This window comes from Elgaria multicarinata, chromosome 1 (genome assembly GCF_023053635.1).
Source record: "Elgaria multicarinata webbii isolate HBS135686 ecotype San Diego chromosome 1, rElgMul1.1.pri, whole genome shotgun sequence".
NCBI classification, from domain to species: domain Eukaryota; kingdom Metazoa; phylum Chordata; class Lepidosauria; order Squamata; family Anguidae; genus Elgaria; species Elgaria multicarinata.
Window position 1 is genome coordinate 100,714,610 of NC_086171.1, and position 25,407 is coordinate 100,740,016.

General features: G+C 42.2%; 2 protein-coding genes across 3 annotated transcripts in view; one reads left to right on the plus strand and one right to left on the minus strand.

The window, feature by feature from the left end:
- KLHL20 (kelch like family member 20) overlaps positions 1-15,038 on the plus strand; it is a 32,253-nt gene extending 17,215 nt beyond the window's left edge. For both annotated transcript variants that reach the window (XM_063133914.1, XM_063133923.1), the window contains exons 6-13: positions 287-381; positions 1,418-1,533; positions 2,173-2,356; positions 5,122-5,265; positions 6,422-6,555; positions 7,158-7,366; positions 8,694-8,800; positions 13,526-15,038. In XM_063133914.1, coding sequence (XP_062989984.1) covers positions 287-381; positions 1,418-1,533; positions 2,173-2,356; positions 5,122-5,265; positions 6,422-6,555; positions 7,158-7,366; positions 8,694-8,800; positions 13,526-13,610 — 1,074 coding nt within the window. In that variant the 3' untranslated portion in view covers positions 13,611-15,038. The remainder of the gene's footprint in view (positions 1-286; positions 382-1,417; positions 1,534-2,172; positions 2,357-5,121; positions 5,266-6,421; positions 6,556-7,157; positions 7,367-8,693; positions 8,801-13,525) is intronic.
- Positions 15,039-16,218: 1,180 nt separating this feature from the next.
- On the minus strand, positions 16,219-25,354 carry CENPL (centromere protein L). The gene is made up of 5 exons (XM_063133958.1): positions 25,268-25,354; positions 23,168-23,356; positions 19,620-19,868; positions 17,011-17,553; positions 16,219-16,464 (listed from the first exon to the last, which is right to left on the minus strand). Exons 1-5 carry the CDS (start codon positions 25,286-25,288, stop codon positions 16,393-16,395), a joined length of 1,074 nt encoding a protein of 357 aa, XP_062990028.1. The 5' UTR covers positions 25,289-25,354; the 3' UTR covers positions 16,219-16,392.
- Between the last annotated feature and the right edge of the window lie 53 nt (positions 25,355-25,407).

Consider the following 25,407-nt stretch of genomic DNA (forward strand, 5'->3'; position numbering starts at 1 on the left):
GCTGCTTGAGTTCACTTGCCGGGGTTAAAATGCCGACTGCTCCGGCCCCAAAGATTCTCCACCTGCCAGTAGAATGCTGACATCAAGGATGCCATTCAGGTTTAGAAGCACAAACCACAGCTCGGGATGATGTCTGAATTGTGTGTGTTGCTTGTTGGCATGTGATAACCTGATTGATAGCTGAGTTGACTACATCAGAGAAAGCACTCCCATAACTGTGGGTGTATGCTAGTCCCCCTGCAGCTCTGTTGCAACCCATTTCTGACCCACTGTTCTTGACTCACAGGTGTTACAACATGTCCGCTTGCCATTGCTCAGTCCCAAGTTCCTGGTAGGCACAGTTGGTTCTGATCCACTCATTAAAAGTGATGAAGAATGTCGGTAAGTCAACACTGATGGTGAGAAGCATTTTACATTTTGGAAACCAAAAATTCTTTGTAAGTGAAATCCTGTACTCGAAGTCACTGTTTAGAAGCTTCACTATTTTTTATGTGTCAGTCTGCCATACTTCAAAAACAAATCCCAAAAAACACGCTGAAGTTTTTTTTTTCTTTTTACTCGTCAGGACTTGAAATGTTTTGAAAAAATATTTTCCAGGTCTAGAATTTACTGTCTAGGCAGAATCATACCATTTCAAAAGGTGGATCCCTGTGTATCCGTCTCTTTCCATTTCATCCGAGCATGAAACTTGTGATTTCCTTCTGCACAGGAGTGTCACATTATAGCAATCTTGAATGTATGGTGCTTTCTTTCCTAAAGAAAACTGGCTTATTAGAAAGTTAGAAAGGCTTTCCAGAAAATAAAATTTATCACACAGATATCTCCTGTTATTGGGATGGGAGATTCTTGGAAACATATATGCTTCTGGGTGCAGTATAAATAGATTATTCTTCATCTGTACAGTTGACAAACTTATATAGAACGATCTGTAGCATCTTTAAAGTAAGTCCCACCTGTTTAAAGTAAAATCCCACTTGTTCATTACCATGTACATTTAGGTACCCATACACAGGCAGCCAAATTTGCATGTTTTGTATCCTGACAGATTGACTAATCAAAAATTTTCAGTCTGGACAGATCCAATAAAGCTGACATGGCCTTGATGCTGTTGTTTTTTCAAGAAAGCTGAACTACTAGAATGTAAATTCTGAAAAGTACTATTCATGACAAAGTGACTTGCCACTCATAACTTGGATTCCCCTAGAAAAGATTGCCACCCATGTTAATGTTGCTAATTTTAACCAGAGTTTTCAGAATAAGTGGGATAGGTAGCCCAACTGATATGTTCAAGTATGTTTTGTCTGTCTTCATTGATTTGTTTTGAATTGGCTATCTGGTTTTGGAATAATGGCATAAGAGATTTGCTAAACGACGTGATCAGAATAACAAAATACTTGTGTTGATGTTTCCTCTGAAGGGACCTAGTAGATGAAGCTAAGAACTATCTGCTATTGCCCCAAGAGCGACCACTGATGCAGGGACCAAGAACTCGACCACGCAAACCCATCCGCTGTGGAGAAGTCCTCTTTGCAGGTATGCACATATGACCATACATTTTGTCAGTTAGGCAAGGAACTTAGGTAAGTTACTCAGCCAGAAAGATCATGTTATACTAGGTCAGGGGAAGGGAGGGAACATGGCCATATAAGCAGTAAAAGAAAAACAACGCAATCCATAAAAATGTACAGCTGCTTGGTTGTTCTTCAGTTAAACTGGGGTTTTAATTGGCATAGATGCCTGTGAATATAAGAAATTTATTTATTTATTTAAGGATTTTTATGCTGCCATTCAGCCAAAAAAGGCTCTAATGGCGGCTTACAAAAGTATTTCTTGACAGTCCCTGCCCACAGGCTTACAATCTAAAAGACATGACACAAAAAGAAAGGGGATTGGGAGGGAGGAGGAGGAGGGGGAAAAGGAAAGCAAATTCAGGCACTACAATCTTAGTTGCACGTTAGAAATGTTTTACTATTCAGATCAAAATTAATCTAGGCTAGCATTTTTCTCCAACAGTGTCCTTCTAGAAGTCGCTGGCAGCTCCGTGGTTGGAGGAGAGCAGTGGGGCCATCTGGGGAAACCCAGAGGGGTGGATTGGGGCTCCAGGAGGGCCTGAGGTTCTGCACCCCTGAATTGTACCCTGCCATTCCACTGTCTGTAACTTGATTTCCACAGTGGGCGGCTGGTGCAGCGGGGATGCAATTTCCAGTGTTGAGCGCTATGACCCTCAAACAAACGAGTGGCGAATGGTGGCTTCCATGAGCAAACGGCGGTGTGGTGTTGGAGTTAGTGTCTTGGACGATCTTCTTTATGCAGTGGGAGGACATGATGGTTCTTCCTATCTTAACAGTGTAGAAAGGTAAGCCCTTGTCTGACAAATTTTTAGCCTCTTTGTTGTTTAACTGCTTGTTGAGATGATTGCAATGGATAGCTAAAAGGCTCGATATCAGCTACCATTCATATTTATTTATTTAAAGTTTTCACACTCTAAATAGTTAAAAGCATAATACAAATTAGAAACCACTCTAACCAAGACATATACTCCTGCAGCAATGTGAGAACCATCCCTACCCGCTGATCATAACCATGACCCAGCATAACAAAACCTAAAAAGATTGATTGATACCCGAAGGCTTTCCCAAACATGTCCTCTTTAAATGTTTGTCCATATTGCATATAGTATGCATGGCTAATGTTTGCCAGGGGCAAATCCAGTCTAGCATTTGGATCTTTGAAAATAGCAGCACTTGCAATACCCTTTCTTTGATCTATGATCTGTTTGAAGCCGTGTGTGCATACTGCATTGGGCTCTCCTCCCTTGACTCTGACCCTCTTGTCTAACCTTTACATCCCTCCTACAGGGTTATTGCAGAAGGATTAAGAAGGGAGGGCACACCCCTCTCCTTTGGGTCTTAGACTGAGGGAGTGGCTGTATACGCTGTACAGCACCATGTACATTGATGGTGCTATATAAATAAATAATAATAATAATATACAGAATCTGGCTTTCCTCCTCCTCCTCCTCCTCCCCAGGCTCAGCATCTAGGCACGCAGCTGAGCTCTGAGAAAAGTCTCCTTGTCCAAGAGTCTGGTGGCTTTACATGCTGATTTCCAGCCAACACTTGCTTTCTCCCCATGTCCCTTGCGATTGCCATTTATCTTGTAAGACTAGAGAATGCCTCGCTGTCATCTACTAATGGGACCAGGCTGTCTCTGAAATTGCCTGGTGATGGAATGATCAGTTCCTGCCATGTCATCTCTCCTTAGTTAATAATTCTCCTTCAGCTTTGGCTCTCCACAGTGCCCTACTACCGTATTTCTTCGATTGTAAGACGCCATCGATTGTAAGACTCACACTAATTTCAGTACCACCAACAGAAAAAAAAAACCTAAGATACACCCGCGATTCTAAGACGCACCCCATTTTTAGAGATGTTTATATGGGGAAAAAAGTGTGTCTTAGAACCGAAGAAATAGGGTAATAAATAAATATTGGGCTTAGAATAAAGAATACAAGTTCAGCATGTTTACTCAAAATAAATGTATGAAACTAATTAATCTACTTTAATAGTTGATGTAGGCCCAAAACATGAGTTTTCAGATCATGGATTATGAACATGCTTTAGGAGGGGCCATCCATATAAGATTCCAGGAAGGAGACAGCCACAACAAAGATTTGAGTTGGTGGGCGGTAAGATTCACTGCAAGGTTCAAAGGCCTGCTTTTTTAATGTATTACAGATTAAGTCGTAACCCTCCCCACCCAAAAAACAAACAAACCCTCACAACAATCAGAAATAGATAAGTGGGACCTGCAACAAAATGTTGCAGTGTTGAGTTCTGCTCAGTATTCTAGACCGAGGTCCCCAAACCCTAGGTCTCAGACTGGTCCCGGTCCGTGGCCTGTTAGGAACCAGGCTCCACAGGTGAGCTGCTTTCACCCACCCACCCCACCCCCACCCCAGCGTACCTGGGCACGGAGCACCATCTCGCCTGCCCAGCCAAAGCGAAGCCAGAACGCTGTGGTGGGGTGGGGCGGCTTTGGAATGGAGCGCCCGGCCGGAAGCCACTCTGGAAGAGCGACTTCTGGGCGCGCTGTTCTGAAGCCGCCCGCCCACCTCAGCATCCTGGCTTTGCTTCGGCTGGGTGCCCACCCAGCCAAAGCGAAGCCAGAACACTGGAGTGGGGTGGGGTGGGGTGGCTTCCCAAAACCATCCCCTCAACCCCCCCCCCCCCCGGTCCGTGGAAAATTTGTCTTCCACAAAGCCGGTCCCTGGTGCCAAAAAGTTTGGGGACCGCTGTTCTAGACAGTCAACCATGCTTTCTTCTATGTTATACCATTCCATTCTCACACTCCATCCCAGTTTTTTGCCTCCCCCAACACACACACACCAGTTAGTGAGCATTCCATGCCCACTTAACATATTCAGTATTCATTGGGAGTTTTTTGTGTTCCCTTAGTGGTTTTTTTTTTTTTTTTAGCCTAAAATGTTTTTGCACTTCTGCATACCTTGGGGTTCTCTCCCCACCCCACCCCCCAGCCTGCCTTTACTTCTCTCTTGTGCATGGGTGACGCTGTTTTGGCAACATAAGGAATGGCACTCAGAGAACTGAGTGTTATTGGTATATATGATGATATGATGCCTCTTAACATTTATTTATTTATTTATACAGATTTTAGGCTAATGAAAGTTAATCTGAAAACAGTTCAGAATAATTGCTTAGTGTGTACCTACCATTTAATGAAACTTACATCTCTGAATATGTATTCAGGTTATATTAAAAAAATAATGAACTTCTACTAAAATGATGATTAAATGATGATTTAAACTTCAGCCTCATGGCAGTTGAACTGTGGGGTGCAACAGGGCACCATTCTTTCTCCAATGTTATTTAATATCTATATGAAGCCATTGGGAGCAGTCATCAGGAGATTTGGGGCAAGGTGTCACCAGTATGCTGATGACACCCAGCTCTTTTTCTCTTTGATATCTGAACTGGGAGCTCTTAATGACACACACTAGATGGATAAGTTTTGGGAAGAACAGTAAGTAGTGAGAAAATGCAAAACCTCTAAGAAATTTGGGGAGTTTATCATGAAGAAATGACGTTTGGCCTTTCCTAGATACGACCCAAAGACCAATCAGTGGAGCAGCGATGTGGCACCCACCAGCACGTGCAGGACCAGTGTTGGAGTGGCAGTTCTTGGTGGCTACCTTTATGCTGTGGGTGGCCAGGATGGTGTCTCCTGCCTCAATATTGTTGAAAGGTATCTCTACCTATAAAGTGGAAAGAATGTGTGTGTCACGTATGTCCCAAAATGTTTACGCACTTCCACATATGGTATTACCTTAATGCTGTTCACCCAGACAGGTCTTCGTGTACATGGATCAAAAAAACCCTAAAAACATGGTTTTTGGGGTTTAAAGTATTTTTAAAGAATTTAATAAAAACCTGGGTTTATGCCTACAACTCCCAGCATGCCTTGGGCAGAACTCCCAGCATGCCTTGGGTGGGAGGCCAGACTTACTGGCCTTTGGTGGCCATTGTGGTTCCTAAAGTCAGTCAACCCAATTCCACATAAAAGGAAACAACCCACATAAATGGGCTGCATCCATTTATGGTGCCTCCTCCCACCTGCCATGTGTGGTTTTAAAATCATAAATAGATACAACATTGTGACTTCAAGGTGGCCCTGGACAGGCGTTGAGAGAGAGAGAAGAAACTAATTTAATTTGTTTTAAAGTTACCTCATAGACCTAGGACTGGCCTACCTTGCAGGGTTGTCATGAGGGTAAGAGAGGAAAAAAAGAAATGAATTAAATTTTTTAAAGGTTAACTCACAGGCCTAGCACTGGCCTGCTACTTTAAGATTATTACCTCACAGACATGTATATCTTAGGGGACCCAAGTAACGTTGCATGGAAATTTACTAACTCAACCAAACTAAAAAAAACAACCAACCTAAAGCTGAATAAGTTGCAGAGAAATTTATTATTTATCAAATAAATATTTATTTATTTGTTGCGCTTATATTCTGCCTTTTTTCCTCCAAGGAACCAGTGTACATAATCCTCTTCCTCTCCATTTTTATCCTCACAACAACAACCCTGTGAGGTAGGTTGGGCTGAGAGTCTGTGACTGGCCCAAAGTCACCCAGTGGGTTTCCATGGCCGAGTGGGGACTAGCACCCAGATCTCCAGACTCCCAGTCCAACACTTTAGCCACTACACCACACTGGCTCTTACACCATACTGGCTTATAATATTTATAATAAATATTATAAACATTATTCATGGACCCGAGCAACTCCGGGCATATCAGCTAGTTTTTAAAAAGAGGGGAAAAAGAACCTGAGTGACCTCAGGAATGGGGTGGAATTAGTCATATTTGAAGTGAGATGCTCTTGGGGTTTTTTGTTTCAGGTATGACCCGAAAGAGAACAAATGGACCCGAGTGGCTTCTATGAGTACTAGGCGCCTTGGGGTGGCTGTGGCAGTGCTAGGGGGCTTCCTTTATGCTGTTGGAGGCTCTGATGGGACGTCACCTCTGAACACAGGTATTCCCACACAATGTGCCTGCTGTCATAATTGTTCCATCAGACTGTTGAAGTTTCACATGACTTATCTGAAGAAGTTGCTGATAAAACAATTGTGCCTGGTAGACAGCAGTGGAGACTAGCTCTGTATATTACCAAATTGTCATATTTCACTCATTCTATATTAAATAGACATCAGTACATTTCTGATAGGCAATTTCTCAAGATAAGTCAGTTAGGAGCTGGGACTGAAACATGTGTTGAAAACACTAGTCTTTCAATTTTATGATGCTTACGTAGGACAGATCTATCAATGGCTATTAGCCATGATAGTTAAACATCAGCTTTCTGGATTCTGGTAGAAAACGGGTAAGAGCTTTCATGTCCTGCTTATGTGTAACCTGGAAGCATCTGGCTGGCCACTCTTGGAAACAAGATATTGGACTTAGATGGACCCTTAGTCTGATCTAGCATGGCTTTGCTCATGTCCTTATGATGGAATAGAAATGGGAATTAACAAATGCTCACTTGCTTCACCCATTGATGTTTGGGAAGGGGGTTGGTTTTGTTAATTTGCCTTGATTTCTTTACAATTTGATCATTGTCATACAAATCCTCCACAGTGGAGCGCTACAACCCCCAGGAGAACCGTTGGCACACAATTGCACCCATGGGCACCCGACGTAAGCACCTAGGTTGTGCAGTATATCAAGATATGATCTATGCTGTGGGAGGCAGAGATGATACTACTGAACTTAGCAGTGCTGAGCGATACAACCCCAGAACCAACCAGTGGTCTCCTGTGGTAGCCATGACATCACGGCGTAGTGGGGTAAGCTTTATTTAACAGCTGCTGTTCCTGCTCAACTGTCACGATTAGACTGTCTGGCATGTTAGAGGTATTTCATTGAGACTAAGTGTGATAGGGAGGCCTTTATGACTTTAGGATGCCAAAGCTGCCAGTTAGAACTCTTAGAAGATAGTTACTTAACAGTTTTGGAATTTTGTTTTGGGGAATTGTGGATTCTATGCCTAGTCCAATGATGGCAGAACAAACCTGGAAGGCCAGCTCTTCGTTAGTATCTGCTCTACTAGTAATATAGCACCAATTGATGTAATATGGGGTACTGAAATAGAACGTTTCTAAACCATCTTAAACCAGTTTTTAAAAGAAAGGTAATCAGTTCCTTGGATTTAAGTAGCATTATGCACATAGGCCTGACTTGTGCAGTCACTACTATCTAAAATGGGTTTGTGCCTAAAGACATTGCAGATTAGGCTTATATGTATTGGACACTACATGCATAGACTCTATTTAGACACTGAGCCAGTTTGCATGATTGAACAGCGCGTACAGGTGGCCATTTTGAATATTCACTGCCCATCTGCAGCTTGTTATGTCATGCAGACCTGGGCAGTGGGAGTTGTGCTAGGATTAAACAATCCTCACATACCCCATGGCCTGTTCTCTCCCTTGCACAACTCAGGCCACCTGGGTTTACATGTCAGACAAGCTATGGCCAGGCAGTGAATATTCAAATCCTCTCCAGAATGTGCCTGAGCCCACTGTGGCTTAAATAAGCCATGGTGGGCTATTTTGATTGTGTGAACCAGGTCTGTGAAACAAGTTCAGAGTGGTAAAGCAGCAGTTTCTGCAGCTGAAACTCCCCACAGCCTGAGTTCGATCCCAGCGGAAGCTGGTTTCAGGCAGCTGGCTCGGGTCGACTCAGCCTTCCATCCTCCTGAGGTCGGTAAAATGTGTACCCAGTTAGCTGGGGGAAAGGTAATAACGGCCGGGGAAGGCAACAGCAAACCACCCCGCTATAAGGCCTGCCAAGAAAATGTCAACGAAAGCTGGCATCCCTCCAAGAGTCAGTAATGACTCAGTGCTTTCACGAGAAGTTCCTTTCCTTTTTCCAGCACAATCTTGTCTACTCTGGATTGTAGACTTTTTGCATATTGGGTGATGTGGCCTGATCAACAAATTAGTTAAGCCAAACTACCCTTATCCATATTATTCATTCCTAGCTGCTCTTCCACCAAGAGAAAAGTGTGTGTGCTGCATACCTGACCTCACTGAATACCCTTGTCTTTAGAACACTAGACTTCAAAAGTCAACCCATCTTACGCAAGTAACATAAGTTGTCATTATCATCTAGGTTGGCCTTGCTGTGGTGAATGGACAGCTAATGGCTGTGGGAGGTTTTGATGGCACAACATACTTGAAGACCATTGAAGTTTTTGATCCGGATGCCAACACATGGAGGTAAACAACTTAAAATAGCCTTCCCCAGCCTGGTGCCTTCAGACTTCAACTCCCATAGGTCCCAGCCAGCATAGCCAATGGTCAGGAATGCTAGAGTTTCTAGTTGAAAACATCTGGAGGGCACCAGGTTGGAGAAGGCTGACTTAAAAATCATGAGAGCAAATAGCACACCTTGGGCATAATTTGATTTGGCATTACATTAACGAATCCTGGCTTGTGCATTCCCTCTTCCCTCGGTGCACTCTGTTTCCTCCCAATCCTTCCTTCCTTCTGCAGCAAACTACATTTTTGCTTTCTACAGAGTGTTTATATTTGCCCATAAAATGGGACTAGAAGTGACCGTCAAACTATATTACAATTTGGTTTTGTTGACAAACTGGTTTGGGGGCATATAATGTTTGATTAGAGCCCTGTTGGATCAAATGAAAAAGCTACCTAGTCCATCATTCTGTTCCCACAGTGGCTAACCAGATGACTATTGTGCACCCAAGCAGGGCATAAGCTCAATATCACACACACACACACACACACACACACGTGTTTTCCAGTGACTTATATTGAGAAGCATACTGCCACTGATAGCCTTATCCTTCATTAATTTGCCTTTCAAATGTAAAAGCAAACAATGGTTTGTTTCAAAATCAGGGGAGGAAGAGAGCAGACAAGCACAGAGCTCAGTCATGTAACATAAGACTATGGTTTGACATAGTGCCTGAACCAGCTTCTTTATTATGCTCGTGAATGGATTACCAGAAACTCTAGGCAGCCAATGAAGTTCTCATTACAGAATTTCATAATCACCTCGTACTGTTTCTTCATTTTATCTATGTATTTTCTTAGAGTTATATTCCAATAAGTATTTCCAGGGCAGCTAAACAGTAAGTGGATGCAGAATTATTAAGGGATTAATCATAAGCAGAAGTGAAATTTTAAATGATCAGGGGTCTTGCAATCTTTTAGGAGTTTCCTTAAAGTCCCCTGAAACAGTAAGATTGGCATTTATATCTTAGTTAGTGAACATAGGGCATGTTCAGTGTTGCATTCTATGGAAAATTCCCAAGCCATTCTGTATTTGGGTACAAAGCAAGGAAAATGTAATGAATGAATGAGGCTGCACCACATTTATTTGAACAAAGTGGCTGTGTTTGGACAACACAATAGTCAACCGTGTTTTAACAGTCAACTCCATGGATGACTATTTGAAAGTACCCCTAACGCGACATAGTAAGTCAACCGTGGAGTTGACTATTAACACTTGGTTGAGTATTGTTCTCCCCCACCCCCTCTCCGCCCTCACCACTGAATTTTATTTTATTTATTACATTTTTATACCGCCCAATAGCCGAAGCTCTCTGGGCGGTTCACAAAAATTAAAACCATAATAAAAACAACCAACAGTTTAAAAACTGGTGGCGCTGGTTTCCGCTTTCCATATCGGGACACCGCGGAGAAAAATGCAGGAGAGCCGCCCGCCCCTTCAGCACAAGGAACGTTCCCCATCCCCAATTGCCATCACTTTCTGGCAAACGATGGGAAAGTGGTGGCAAATGGGCACAGGCTGTCAGGAGAGTGTCCTCCTCCACCACTCACTATACCTGCAAAGGATGCTCCTCCTGATAGCGTGTCAGGACAGCGTCCTCTTCCACCCCGCTCTCATTCACCAGAAAGTGGTGGCGAATGGGAACAGGGGACGCTGGGATCTCCTGCCATTATCAAGCTTGAGTGGCAGGAGATCCTAGCATCCCCCGTCCCCACATGCTACCACTTTCTGGAGAATGAGGGCAGGGCACCAAGCATCTCTAGCAGGCGATGCTTGCGTGTGCTGCCCCAATATCAGCGAAAGGATATCTTCCGGGGTTTGATGTTACACATCAAGCTGCGGAAGACATCGTTCGCACACCTCCCGCCCTGCTCCTTCCATCCCCTCGAACTGATATCCAAATGGATCGCAGGGTGAGTAGGGGGCAAAGAGACATGCACGTCCCAGGAAGCGCGTGTGGAGCCACCAATCGGCAGCTCTGCACCCTTTTCCTGGGACAGCTGACACATGCCCTTAGAGCCCCACTGAGCAAGAGTGGCAAGGGTTTGTTGCTCTTGCCTCTCAATTTTGTAGACATGTGAAATAGTCAATGTAGCCCAACACACGACACAATAATCAACAGTTAAGCAGATAGTCAACTCTGCACACCATTGATTATTTGCGTTGGTTATTTCTGGGAAATAACCAACTGTTGTGTGTAAAATGCTCAACAGACGACACAATAGTCAACGGTGGACTATTTAATCAACTGTTGACTATTGTATCGTCCGAACCCAGTCATTATCTCCCTAACTACCCAGTCTGTCTCTGAAAATAATATCAACTTTAAATTGGGTGGTCAGGAAGATACTATATTCCAGTAAATATAGATTACTTGATCATACCGTTCATACTCAATGTGATTTGTCACTGAATGTGGAGAATACGGATAGGGAGACATTTTTCTCCCTCTTTCATAATACTAGAACTCAACCATGAAGCTGATTGGTGGGAGATTCAGGACAGATAAAAGGAAGTACTTCTTCACACAGTGCACAGTTAAACTATGGAATTCACTACCACAAGATGCAGTGATTGCTTTAAAAGGGGGTTGGATAAATTCCTGGAGAAGGCTATTGATGGCTACTTGTCCTGATGGCTCTGTGCTACCACCAGTATCAGAGGCAGTAAGTATATGTACACCAGTTGCTGGGGAACATGGGCGGGAGGGTGTTGTTACATTCATGTCCTGCTTATGGGTTCCTGGTCAACATCTGGTTGGCCACTTGGTAAACAGAATACTGGACCAAATGGACCCTTGATCTGATCCCGCATGGCTCTTCTTTTGTTCTTATGGATGAAGAATTTGACATCTGCAGTTTCTGACAGAATAAAAGTAATTTTAAGAACACTGGTTTGACCAGAGTGAATACTGCTGGGTGAATTTTTGCAACGCTGGGGTAGGGGAAGGTTTCCAGTAAGAGTATGGGGGTTCAGTGTCATCCATAAGTTCTTTGTTTCTTGCTATAAACAGTAGAATAAATTATGAGAGGTATACATATAAATTTGCATAATTTATACAGGTTGCCAAATTCCACTTTTATTAACACACAGTGCGAACTGTTTGGTAAATTCTGATTTCAAGGATGTATATATGATTGTATTGTATTGGTCAAAGGCTGATTTGAATAGATCTAAATACAATTTGAATAGATCTAAATACAAAATACTTTCCACTCAATAGCGAGTGATTGAGATTCTCATATTGTTAATAGTGAAACTTTTCAAGCTTTCTAACTTTGAAGAAATCTTATCCACATTTATACTTGTCTGCATAGAGCCCTGGCATGTCTGCCATAGAATCCCTGTGTGTTTCAGAGCATTTGGGAACATATTCCAGAGCAGAGGTAGGCAGAAGGTAGATCTCCAGAGGTTTTGGACTTCATATCCCTTGCCAACATGGCCAATGTTCAGTTGCAGCCCCAAACTTCTGGAGATCTTTCCGCCCACCATTTCTAGAGCACCCATACTTGATTAACGCAAAGCACTGATTAGACCTGTTGGGTCTCACCATTACACTGTGGACTTGAGAATATGACTTAGAGCATCCCTAAATCCAAACAGTATATTATTTCCAGGTGCAAGGAATGGGAAAAAGTTATGTGATATCAAGGATTCATGAACTAGCACATTCACCTTTCCATGTTGAGATTCTTCCTCGGCAAGACTGACATTGCTTTTTTATTTTATTTTATCTAAATCTCTGCTACTTATAGAATCATAAAAGAGTCCAAACCCCTGCTCAATGCAGGAATCTTAGAAAGACAACAGAAAGGGTCTAGATGAATCATTATTCAAAAGAAGGTGTAAAGCCTAAGACAAATAGGGATCCTGTATTGGTGTATGCAGAGTGTATTTGTTCTACTTTAAATTTTCCAATAATCATTGTACATAAGAAAATTTGGGAACATGCAATAGACATAACTTTTCAGATTACACAAATAAGAGTTCCTATTAATCCGTTTATTTATAGTCTTGGTGTTATTTTGAAAGAACAAGTTAACTTGTTTCTCAACAGTAGCAAAAAGGGGGGGAAAGAACAAAATGGAAAACTAAGCATTTTCCTTTGATGGATTTACAACTCATAAGCAATATTTTAAAGGGCCTAGAAAGCGCTGCAGGCCTCAAATAATAAACCTCTTCTCCTGCCAGTGTCCCTGAAAATGTGGGCACGGGGGAAATGAGTTCAGGTGCTAACATAGTGGTCTATGTTTGTTACCTCTGCCCAATTTGGGGCAGTTCACTCATACTGTTCCCCATGTTGTTTAGTTGGGCCCCTTGATCCTCTGGAGAAGTTTTTCAGGGACGCAGATGGTTGAAAGGGGATGGGAAGCTTTCTTCACATGAACTTCCTTAAATGATGTTATCTTAGGATCCAAGCTGTGCAAATTGGCATGCTTGACTACGGCTTTTGCAAGCTTGGAATTTTATCTTCATAATTGGTAGGCGGCTCTAGGGGGAGAAAACGTCTGTGATAAGCTGCTATTACAAGCTGCTTTCCAGCACAATGGCCCTAAAGATCGTTTAAAGATAACTTCAATTTTCCTTTGCTACAGGATTCAGAATCAACCATATTTTTTACTCTTGCACTTTCTGTTCTGTAAGAATAGTGTCTAAATTGCAATAAAAATGTTTTTTCTTTGTAGACTGTATGGAGGAATGAACTATCGTCGGCTTGGAGGCGGTGTGGGAGTTATCAAAATGACACATTGCGAGTCCCATATATGGTAAAACTCCAATGGGAGAAATCCCCCTCTGTGTTCATTCCTATTGAAACTGGTTAGCTTGGTGAGTTCTGAGCTCTCTGAGGCTCTAGTAAAACGAGATCACACTTATATTCTTCGCTGGTGCCTCTTCTTATAGAACTGTAATGGATATTGCAAGCATACTTCCCCAGTTCAATTTCGGTTACAGAAGACCACACTAACTCCAGAAAACAATCTGGAACAGTTTTCCTTGTCTTTGTCTCCTCATCCCAATTTTACTCTTTCTGAAGAAACTGGAACCTAATGGTACTCTAAGCAGTGACCTAAGACCTCAAGGTGTATTTGGATACTGTCAAAGAGAGGAGTCCACTGAGTGGTAGATAAGGCATTTACCCAGCTGAAAGAACCACGTTTATCTGAAACATCATTTGGCCTTGTTTACAGAGGAAATGTTCAAATAGGATTGTTTTCTGCACCTGCCTCATTCAAATGAATGGGAGTCACATAGAGCCCATTCATTTCAATAAAGACTGGGCAGCAGATGTATTGATAGATTTTGCATAAAATTTACAGCACTGATTGCATTGGACAAACTTTTTCTGTATGCTGAAATTTGTTCCAGTTAATTTGTACCATATATTTTTGATACCATGATAAAATGTAATTTTTTTCCAGTTAAAATTCTGATTAGTGGCTGCATTACATGCAGATTTCTAGATGAAGTTGTTTGTGAGCTCTGGTGTAGTTGAGATATTTCAGAAAGTACAGAAATGTCCAATGTGTTACTGGAAAAACTGCAAAAAGAACAAAGGTTTAAAATCCATAGTGTTCTTCAGTTACTGCAACAAGGAATAGAAAAACAAGAAACATTGGGCAGAGCCCAACAGGATGTTCTTCTGCACAAGCCTCGTTGAATTTAATTGAACACCAGTACTCTTATGCTGCCTCTATTCAGTTCTGTGGGGCTTGTGCAGAGAAAGCTCCTGGTGGATTGTGTCCTTTGTATAACTTTCAGGCTTACAAATGTCATATGCTTTGTATTTCTCGTTGTCGGTATAGTGGGAGCATGAACTAGTATTCTCTAGTACATACTCACAAATCTGAGCTGTAATCTTACAGTTGCTTGGATTAAAAAAAGGGGGGAATATCCTATCAGAAGCAATTAATCTATTTTATCTTCGAATAATAATTCGTTCTTCAGAGCACTTGCCTCAGGTGGTATGCTTTGAATGGTGTCTAACTTTCTAGATTTCAAGGCATAAAGCGGCCTGGTTTATCAAGGAGTGGTTAGGATTACAATATAAACATTGTGACTTTTTTTAGACTGCCATCCTTAAAGCATAGTTCCATTCCCTGCAAGGGGATTTAGCCTTAAAAGCTCAACGGGTTGGTAACTCAAAATGGCTTCCACTGAAATTATGACACTGCTGTAGCTTAATTAGGGGGTTTAGGGGGAAAGAGCACTTACATAGGCCCCAACCAGCTGAATGCTGTGGCTTGTGGCTTGCCATGGCCCTGAGAGTGCCTGCGCCTGTAGTACCGCACAGGCAGCAGAAAGGGGAGCTAATAGGCTGCTTTGGGTTGTGGGTTACAAGCTTTGGAAAGAGGAATACACATGAGATTAAGTTGTGCTCCATCTTCTTTCTTAAGAAGTAGTTTTGTTTATAAACTTCATCTTCAGTGTCTTTTGGTAGATCCCAGGGGGAAAACAGTCAACACAAGTAGATTGTCAGGAAAGGTTACTAAGGTGATCAGCCCTTCCTTTTGCCCTAAAGGATGGCATTCTTGTGTTTACATTTTGAACATTTGCACCTTTACAAAGAAAAAGTATTCTGTAAACAGTTGTTTACATATCATTTATGCTTTTTCTAGCATGAGTTAACTTGTATAAATAGTGTTATCTCAATAAAAACTCAGTGTGTGCATTCTCTTCTCTCATGGCTCAACTGAAATAACCTAGTTGTGATTTACACTACATTTATAAAATAGTTTGCTTGCTGTACCTTCTAAGGCTCAAAACATTTGGCTGGTTATTCCAGATCAGTATGTGAGCAGTCAGTTATGTAGGGTTGCTATCGCCGTGTAGATTTCTCCTTTCCTTCTTAGCCTCCTCTGTCTATGTTCCTTCTCTTCCCCTTAATCACCTGAAACACTCCTCCCTCATCCTTTGTTTTCCTGGCTTGCTGCTGCTTTCATCCCCTATAGTACTGATGTTAGAGCCCTTGTTTGGAAAAAGTTGATATTCTACTACACACAGCAGCCAAAAATCCTGTGTATGTAAACTTAAAAATTGTAACAAAAACTGCTAGAAGTAGTTTGTTTTTCCTGTTTCCTCTGCATTTACACACTGCACTTTAAGGGGAAAGAGAATTGGGTAAGCTACTCCTAAAATCTTTCAACTGTATGATGTGTATCTGGTTCTTCAAAAGGAAAATCGGAGTTTCCTAGGTTTTAGCTTAAACTTATAGGAACTTTGCACTGCTGCTAGATTTATAAAAGTTTAGGAGCTGATGTCCAATCCTTCCAGCCCAATCCCTGCCAAAGCTGATTTTTTAAAATTAATCCACAAGTCTGCCCCTAGCCTCTTTTGTGACTTGGCCCCACTTAGTAAACTTTTAAATTCATTATCATAATCATGTTAATACATTTGTGTTTATTAATCTTTTACTACAGTTGTTGGACAACTTTTGAAAAACAAAAGGGGAAAAGACCCTACCAAGTATAATTACACAGGAAAAAAGGCAGCTTTCAATCCATTTCTGTGCTAGATATATTGTTGGTAGTGAAGGATGTGAGGTGTAACACTATCACAGTAACTTTGAAATTGCCAGTTCCGTCAGCAGTGCCAGAACTTTTATCAGATGTTGGGCATGGAAAATCTGTTAAAAATAATAGTTGCAGTCAGATTAAAGCAGCATATAAATACATCTTATTCAATTTTAAAAAAAACACCTAACAGTCAAGAACTCATTTTAACCTGTTTCCTGTAATTAACCTGCAATTTCTCAAACTAACCAGAACAGGCCAAACTCCCAAGACTTGAAGCTCAATAATGTATGTTCAATGCTTCAATTGGGGAAAGTTTCTTCCCACAATATAAGTGGCCTACTGTTAAGAATAGTTGCAGCCAGAACTCTGCAGTTTGGGGGTCATAAATAATGGCTGCTTCAATATTTGTTGGTAGTTCCATTCTGTATTGGTTTTGAGACAATGTATATGAAGCCTACAAAGCAAGATGTATGCCCCAAACATTTTTTTAGGATATCCAACTGCAGAATGTTCCCACTGCTTAGATTATTTATAGTTTGTTATTACCAGGAAGAAATCAACTTTGCATGTGATCAAACAGGTTCTAATATTGTTAGAGACAGTTCCTTCTGGGCAGTCTTCTTTAAAACAGACTCCCTTAAATAGTTGCTACATACCTTTATTTTCCCATCAGAATGGACAGAGGCTACAGCTGTAGAAACATTTACCAGTCTTGTAGCTGACAGGTGTATCTTGAAATGTCTATGAAAGTGCTTGTAAAGGCACTCCATGAATAAATCCACCTCATCTTGTCGGACTTCTCCTTGAGTGCTCTGGATTGAATCCCAGAGGACTTTTGCATCTTCAGGATGGATGGCATAGGAAATATCCAGAGGATAAGGAGTGCAAGGTACAGAAAAAGTCAGTTCTGTTGCAACCATATAATTGTCCATGTTACAACCCAACCACATTGCAACCATCCAGCTGAGACTGATAGGGCTGATATGCAAGGGACTGAAAAAACAGTCAAAAGTCTTTTCAAGCCAAGTTTCAACAAGATCCAAGAAACCCTTTGCCCCATTTACAAGGAACAAAGGCAAGCAAGTGAAATCCTCCATGACCTCCTCAAAAATGTCACCACCACCAGAACAACAGAAACAGCCCATCCACACTACTTTGTCTCCTGCATTTTTAGTTGCCACCTGAGGCCTTTGTGTGATCTAGAGGAAAAGGTGAACAATACATATGTTTGAACAATATAATATAGAATCTGAATAATTTGTTGTAATAAAAAATAATGAAAGATGTGCTTAGCAGAGTTATTCCCCCAATAATTCTTCAACAGAAAGTGTTTACAGCATCGATCACATTGATAGTCTTCTGTTCAGGCAATGTGAGCAGTGGATAGACCACAAACACTGTTAATTCCACTGAATTTAGAAGGACTTACTCCTAAAAAAGTTACTTAGGAGTGCAGTCTCAGACAGATGGCTTTAAAAATGTAAGCTCATGGCAGATAGCTAATAGGTCTATCAGTGGCAATATGGAACCTCCAGATTCAGAAGCCTGAACACCAGTTGCTGGTGGGTGGGTGGGTTTAATAATAGGGATAGGTTGTTTCCTTTATTCATGCTTCCGTTATTCATGCTTGGCTGGTTGCTGTGGGAAACAGGATGATAGACTTTTGGTCCAATCCAGTAAGTGTATGATCCCTATCCCCTTCCAGTCCATATAGCTTGACTGGACAGAGAAACTGAGTCTGTATCACTACTTCCCACACATTACATCAAAACTGTAGCTCTAACTGACCTTATAGGCTCACTTTTCCATCTAGTCCATCACTCTGTTCACACAGTGGCCAACCAGCTGTTGACCAGGGAACCACAAGGAACAACCCCCTCCTACTTACGTTCCTCAACAACGAGGTGTATACAGGCTTACTGCCTCTGATACTGGAGGTTGCACTTAGCCATCAGGACTAGTAGCCATAGATAGCCTTCTCCTCCAGGAATTTATCCAACTCTTTTAAAGCCATCCAAATTGGTGGCCATCATCACATCTTGTAATACTGAAATCCAGAGTTTAACTATGTGCTGTGTGAAGAAGTATTTCCTTTTATCTGTCCTGAATCTCCCACCAATCAGTTTCATGGGATGACCCCAGGTTCTAGTATTATGGGAAAGGAAGAAAAATGTCTCCCTATCCACATTCTCCACACCATGCATAGTTTTGTACACCTCTATCATGTATCCCCTCAGCCTCCTTTATTTATTTATTTTATTACATTTTTATATCGCTTAATAGCCGAAGCTCTCTGGGCGGTTTACAAAAATTAAAACCATGAAGAGCATAAAAACAACCAACAAATTTAAAACACAAATACAAAATACAGTATAAAAAGCTGAACAATCCCAGCAGCTGTATCCTTCCCTCATAGAGCTGGAAAAAGGGTAACTAAAATGGTCAAGGGGCTGGAGCATCTTCCAGCCCCTTGACCATTTTAGTTACCCTTTTTCCAGCTCTACAGTATATTTAGGCACGGTGACCAAAACTGTGTACAGTATTCTAAGTGTGGATGCACCATAGATTTGAATAAAGCCAGTACGGTACTGGCTTTATTCTCAATTCCTTTTCTAATAATGCCTAACATGGATTTTGCCTTCTTCATCGTGGCCTCACACTGAGTTGACATTTTCATCGAGCTGTCCACCACAACCCCAAGATCTCTTTCTTGGTCAGTCACCACCAGCTCAGATCCTGTCAAGTTATACTTCAAGTTGTTTTTTTTCTCTCCTAATGTGCATCACTTTATACTTGCTTGCATTGAACCGCATCTGCCATTTGGATGCCCACTCTTCCAGCTTGGAGAGATCCTTTTGGAGCTCCTAGCAATCCCTTTTTTTTTATCCACCTTAAATAATTTGGTGTCATTGTTCATTCAAGATGCAGTTTTTACCGCTACCAGGTAAGGCTTGGGTTTTCAACTGTTCTTGAAGGAATGGAACTATATATTTTGATTTAAGAGATGCTCTTTGTTGCAAGATTTCAGAACCCCTTCGTAAGAGAAATGTTTTAGATTAGAATATAGCATAATCAAAACTGGGTGCCAAACATCTGCTGATCCCTAGTGTCAAACAAATATAGTTCATTTAAGAATAGAGTGAGTGAAATAACATTGGTGCATCTCCTGACTGACCGACTTTTATAGTCTTTGTCTACAGTCATATCCTTCACAAGTGTTAAGACAAACTTATAGGTATTAGAAGATAGGGATTGCGCCACCTACCTGAATGAGAACAGCTACCTGTTCCTGTTCTGTGGTTTTCAAAGCTGGGAGTGAGAAGAGCTTCGCTTCAAAAGTAACATTGGATTCTGCTTCCACAGCAAACCTCTTTTGCCTTTCAGAAGCAATAAAGTGACTCAGTTGTCTAGAATATTCCTGCAGCTGTTCATAAGAGAATTTGTACAGAGGAGTGACGCTATATAAGGTCCATTGCTTACGGAGAAGGGCAGCTATCTGAGGATCAGAATTATCCTGGAATGGGAAGAAGAGCTTTAGTTTCAGTCTCCATTTTCCAATCACAATTCCTAAAGAAAAGGAAGCATTACTATGAAAAACTGCTATTTAGTATTCAGTATTTTTAGAGCCTTTGGTTCGTCCAACTTTGAGGACAGTGTCTGTGACTAACTAAATGATTGTTACAACGCACCCTCTAGATCACCAGGCTCAAGCTTTTCCCACACTACCATTTAAAGGTTCAGTTCCTTCCCTTTGCCACCTAAAACATGTATAGTAGAGGCTTTGCAGCACAGCAACTATAAGAAAACATATAAACCATAAGGGGGGAAATGGCAGGGCCTCCTACATTAAGTAGCAAATTAATGTAATGGGGCAGCATATATTATATAACCACATAAAAATAACTATCAAAAGCAGGAGTCCAAATAGTAAAATAAGCTTTGCATACATACTCAGCAACTGGGTGGTGCTAGACAAGCTGCTTTGAACCTCTGTCCTTCATGAACTATATAACTAAGACTGAAAATACTAACCAAGCTTATTGAGGGATTGTAAGATTTTTGAAAAGTCTATTATATGATATAAAGGCTAACTAATACTATAAAAACCCTAGTAATTGGAACAACACGAGTTTTTCAGGAGGTAGTATCAGTTTTTTAAACCCTGCATTCAAATGTTTTCAAATTCTCAAGGACCAATATCAATTAAACAGCAAGCTGAACCTATGGACATCAGTGAGTTTTCCATTTCTATACTGAGGAATAGACCTTGGAGGCCTTGAAGATCATTTATTCCATTATCACAATCTGCTAACCTCTACACAAGGGTTCAAAGATGACTTACGAGCCATATGTTATTTATGGTCATTAGCAATCAACCCTCATGCATCTTCTGGCATGCACTGAGGGCATGGAACAGAGCATAGGCTCCCCTCATTTGTGCTGGTAAGGAGAAGATAAGCAGGAGTCTCTCCTGCCATTTTTTATTTGTTCAAAAACTATAATGGAAATCAGAGGAAACTATAAAGGAAATCAGTCCTCTATGTGTCATTGTGCTGATCTGTGGATGCCTGGCTCAACAGCAGGGATGAGCAACTTCTAGATGTCCAGGGGGCATTTTCATCACTCAGATCCCTGCCACAGGCTGCACAGACCATGGGGCACCCCCCACAAAAGAAAAAAAGCCCCCAAAGTACAAGCTTGCCACTGAAATCCAGCAGCAAACTACTCCATAGTGGTAGAAAGCACTATGATGGCTAAATTTAGCTTGCTTGCAGACTACAGTAACTCTCCTGGCACTCCGTAGAAGCTCTGAAACGTCAAAAGGGTTAAATTTAGCTTGCAAATAATTAAATTTGTTCATTTGCTACAGATGGCATTTTGGGGACATTTGGGGAACAAAGAGGGCCACATGGGGGCTGCACATTATTTGCTCTTGCCCTTATTATTATTATTATTATTATTTATTTATATAGCACCATCAATGTACATGGTGCTGTACAGAGTAAAACAGTAAATAGCAAGACCCTGCCGCATAGGCTTACAATCTAATAAAATCATAGTAAAACAATAAGGAGGGGAAGAGAATGCAAACAGGTACAGGGTAGGGTAAGCAGGCACAGGGTAGGGAAAAACTAACAGTAGAAGTCTGCACAACATCAAGTTTTAAAAGCTTTAGGAAAAAGAAAAGTTTTTAGTTGAGCTTTAAAAGCTGTGGTTGAACTTGTAGTTCTCAAATGTTCTGGAAGAGCGTTCCAGGCGTAAGGGGCAGCAGACGAAAATGGACGAAGCCGAGCAAGGGAAGTAGAGGCCCTTGGGCAGGCGAGAAACATGGCATCAGAGGAGCGAAGAGCACGAGCGGGGCAATAGTGTGAGATGAGAGAGGAGAGATAGGAAGGAGCTAGACCGTGAAAAGCTTTGAAGGTTAACAGGAGAAGTTTATATTGGATTCTGAAGTGAATTGGAAGCCAATGAAGAGATTTCAGAAGCGGAGTAACATGGTCGGAGCGGCGAGCTAAGAAGATGATCTTTGCGGCAGAGTGGTGAACAGAAACCAACGGACTGATGTGAGAAGAAGGAAGGCCAGAGAGAAGAAGGTTGCAATAGTCCAACCGTGAAATAACCAGTGCATGAACAAGCGTCTTGGCAGAAGAGACAGACAAAAATGATCGAATCCTGGCAATATTATGCAGGAAAAATCGACAAGATTTAGCTACTGCCTCAATATGAGGAATAAAGGAGAGCGAGGAGTCGAAGATAAAGCCAAGGCTACGAGCTTCCTTGACCAGAGTAAGCGTAACATCATTGACAGTAAGAGAGAATGAGAGATGAGGAGAAGGTTTAGGAGGAAAAACAAGCAATTCAGTCTTTGCCATGTTAAGCTTCAAGCGACGATGAAGCAGCCAAGCTGAGATATCTGAAAGACATGCCGAGATACGATCGTGAACATCAGGAGAAAGTTCCGGAGATGACAGATATAGTTGTGTATCATCGGCGTACAGATGATATTGGAGGCCATGAGATTGAATAAGCTTGCCCAAGGGCAACATGTATAAGGAAAACAACAACGGGCCAAGCACCGAGCCTTGCGGAACCCCTACTGAAAGGGGAAAGGAGGAAGACGAGCTGCCATTAGTCAACACACTGAAAGAGCGACCCGCTAGATAGGAGGCAAACCAGTTATAGACAGAGCCACAAAATCCAAGGTCATGAAGGGAATCTAAGAGAAGATCATGATCAACCGTGTCAAAGGCTGCAGTTAGATCAAGGAGAATAAGAACGGAATAATGGCCTTTAGACTTGGCAGTAAGGAGATCATTGGTGATCTTAGTAAGGGCTGTTTCGGTGGAATGCAGAGGACGGAATCCAGATTGAAATGGATCCAAAGCAGAGTTACTAGAAAGAAAGTCAAGACAGCGAGAGTAGACCACACGCTCCAGGATCTTTGAAACAAACGGCCCTACAGATTAACTATCATTTATATCAGTGGGTTTCAAACTGTGAGGCTTCACAGAATCTCTGTTCAGTCCCACAAAGTTTTGTTGTCATTTCCACAAAAATTGTACAATAAACAGTAAAAAAAATTAATTCCTGCACAGTGATTAATGATAATTCATACCCATGTCTTTGTAACCATTCACACAGAGTGCAATATCACTGCAACTTCCTTTTTTTAAAACTAGTCTACGATGGCCAAGAACTTTCACCTTCTTGGTGAACTTTTGCAGATACCCTGGTTTTCTTCCCTGTACTTGAGGCTGAAACATCAGATCAAAAACAACTTCATTTTCAAGCACATGGCCACTAAAGCCTTACCTGCAGGTGAGGGGTTTGTGGAATCATTCTCCTAGCTGGGGTCTGACCAAACATGTTGCCTCTCCTGAGGGATATTACACCTCTTGAAACAAGTGCAGTGTTAGTGAAATTCACTCCGTGATCTGTAGTTTTTCCTCCAACAGCAGTCACTCTCCTGGAGTCACAAGTGCTAGTAGTATCCTTCACATACTGGTAGTTTAGCCATCAATACGCCATAAGGGGGGAGAAAAGTTTTTTATTTATAATAAGAAAATGTGTGTCTGCACCATAGCACCAAGACCATGAAACCTAGACACCTGAAACTTGACACACATACTACAGGGACCCTAGGCATGTGAACCTCCAGATTATTTTGTTTATGAAACACATTAATTTTTGTGTGTGATGTCTGCAGTTAACACTTTCAATTACTAGACAGCCTATAGTCTCTCAGTCAATACAGTTTGAAGTAGCAAGGCATAATCTGAGGGTCAGTTACACAACTCCCCCTCTCTCAGTTGAGCAGCCCCCTTCGGGTAAATGGAGTGGACAGACTCCTCTCTCAAAAGATATAGGGGTGTACCATGGCATGAGGCATGCATAGGGGTGCCAGCAGATGTGGATTCACTCAAGGCAGGCACAATGTGTCCAGCTCTGACAGCTGCATAAGTTTGCTTGAAGACGTTGTGGATCAAACTAAGGGCTATTCCAAACTGTGAGAAGCTGGGTCTGTTCGGTAGTACAAAACAAGAGAAAATCTGATGGTCACTCAGGGTTCATTCGGACAACACTTTAGTCCACAGAGTGTGAATAGACCATTCCATGGATGACTATTTGCATGCCGCACTTGGGTGACATGGAAGTAGTACTCCGTGGAGTAGAGTATTCACACTCTGTTGAGTAGTCGATTCTCCCCCCCCCCCCCCGAATGGCAGCGCTGGTTCCTGCTTACCTTATCAGGCCACTGCCATTCTGTGGGGAGGGGAGATGTAGCACAGCCTCTGCTAAAGTGGCGGTAGAGGCAGCACATTGATTCCACCTCTTGTCAGGAGGTGCGATGCCTCCACCACCGTTTCTTTCTCCAGCGATGGCCACAGTGTGTCTTTCAGTGTCCTTCAGGCTCGCACCTCCTGACAGGAGGTAGAATCAATGTGCTGTTGCTCCGGCGGCCATGGAGGGACAGGCAACAGGGATGTTGCTCAGCGTTGACGTGTCCTTCGCTGGTGGATGGATCCCATGCCGACACACAAGGAGACTGTTCTGCAGCTTCTTGCTTCTGCAGCAGTATGCAGAGAAACAGGACCCACCCCAACGGTGGAATGCCCTCCCCTTGGAGGCCCCATTGGCACCAACATTGATTTCATTTCGACGCCAAGTGAAAACATGGTTATTTAACAAAGCCTTGACGGTTAAACCCACTGGCACATTGTTTTAACTGTATCTATTGCTTTTAAATTATATATTGTTTTAACGTGGATCATAGTTTAATTTGTTTTTAACCGTGTCTATTTATTGTTTTATACTGCATGTTTTTATCTGTCCGCCGCCCTGAGATCTTAGCGATATAGGGCGGGATGTAAATATTGTGAAAGGGCAGGATCCACGCACAGAGGAAGAGAAGTCAGGGGAACATTGCGGGCGGTGTAGTAGCGCTGCTTCCTTCCTTCAGAGCCCGGTGTCTCGGTTTCTATCCTTGAGCCATGCGCGGGCTACGTCTAAATAATAATTTATTAATGATAATGAATAATAATTTATTGCATTTTTATACCGCCCAATAGCCGAAGCTCCCTGGGCGGTTCACAAAAACAAACAATTCAAAGTATAAAACACACAGTATAAAAACATGATATAAAATACACATTAAAACGTTGTATATAGCACAATGACAACTCTGAAATTTTCGGCGGGCGTGAGGGCACAGCTTCTCCTAATCGCTTAATGATAGGACAAGCTGAAGGATCGCCGCTCCTCTTTCTATGCGGAGAAGCAGAAAGCCCGCTTCTTCGTGGCGGGTGGTCTTGCTTTTTGGCCCGAATATGGAAGCGGGTGCAGCCCGGATACACACTTACCACCTCCATGAGCACGAAACCCGAGGATAAACCCCTCAGGACCTGACCTTACCCGTTGCCGAGCCTGCGCCATCAATAACAGCTGCGAAACGGCCGCCCCCCTCACAAGCGATTAACGGACAAACGCCTTTGACAAAACTGAGGCGGGCAAAACACCGGTTTTTAAAATGGCTCCCAGCAGCCCATTCGGCG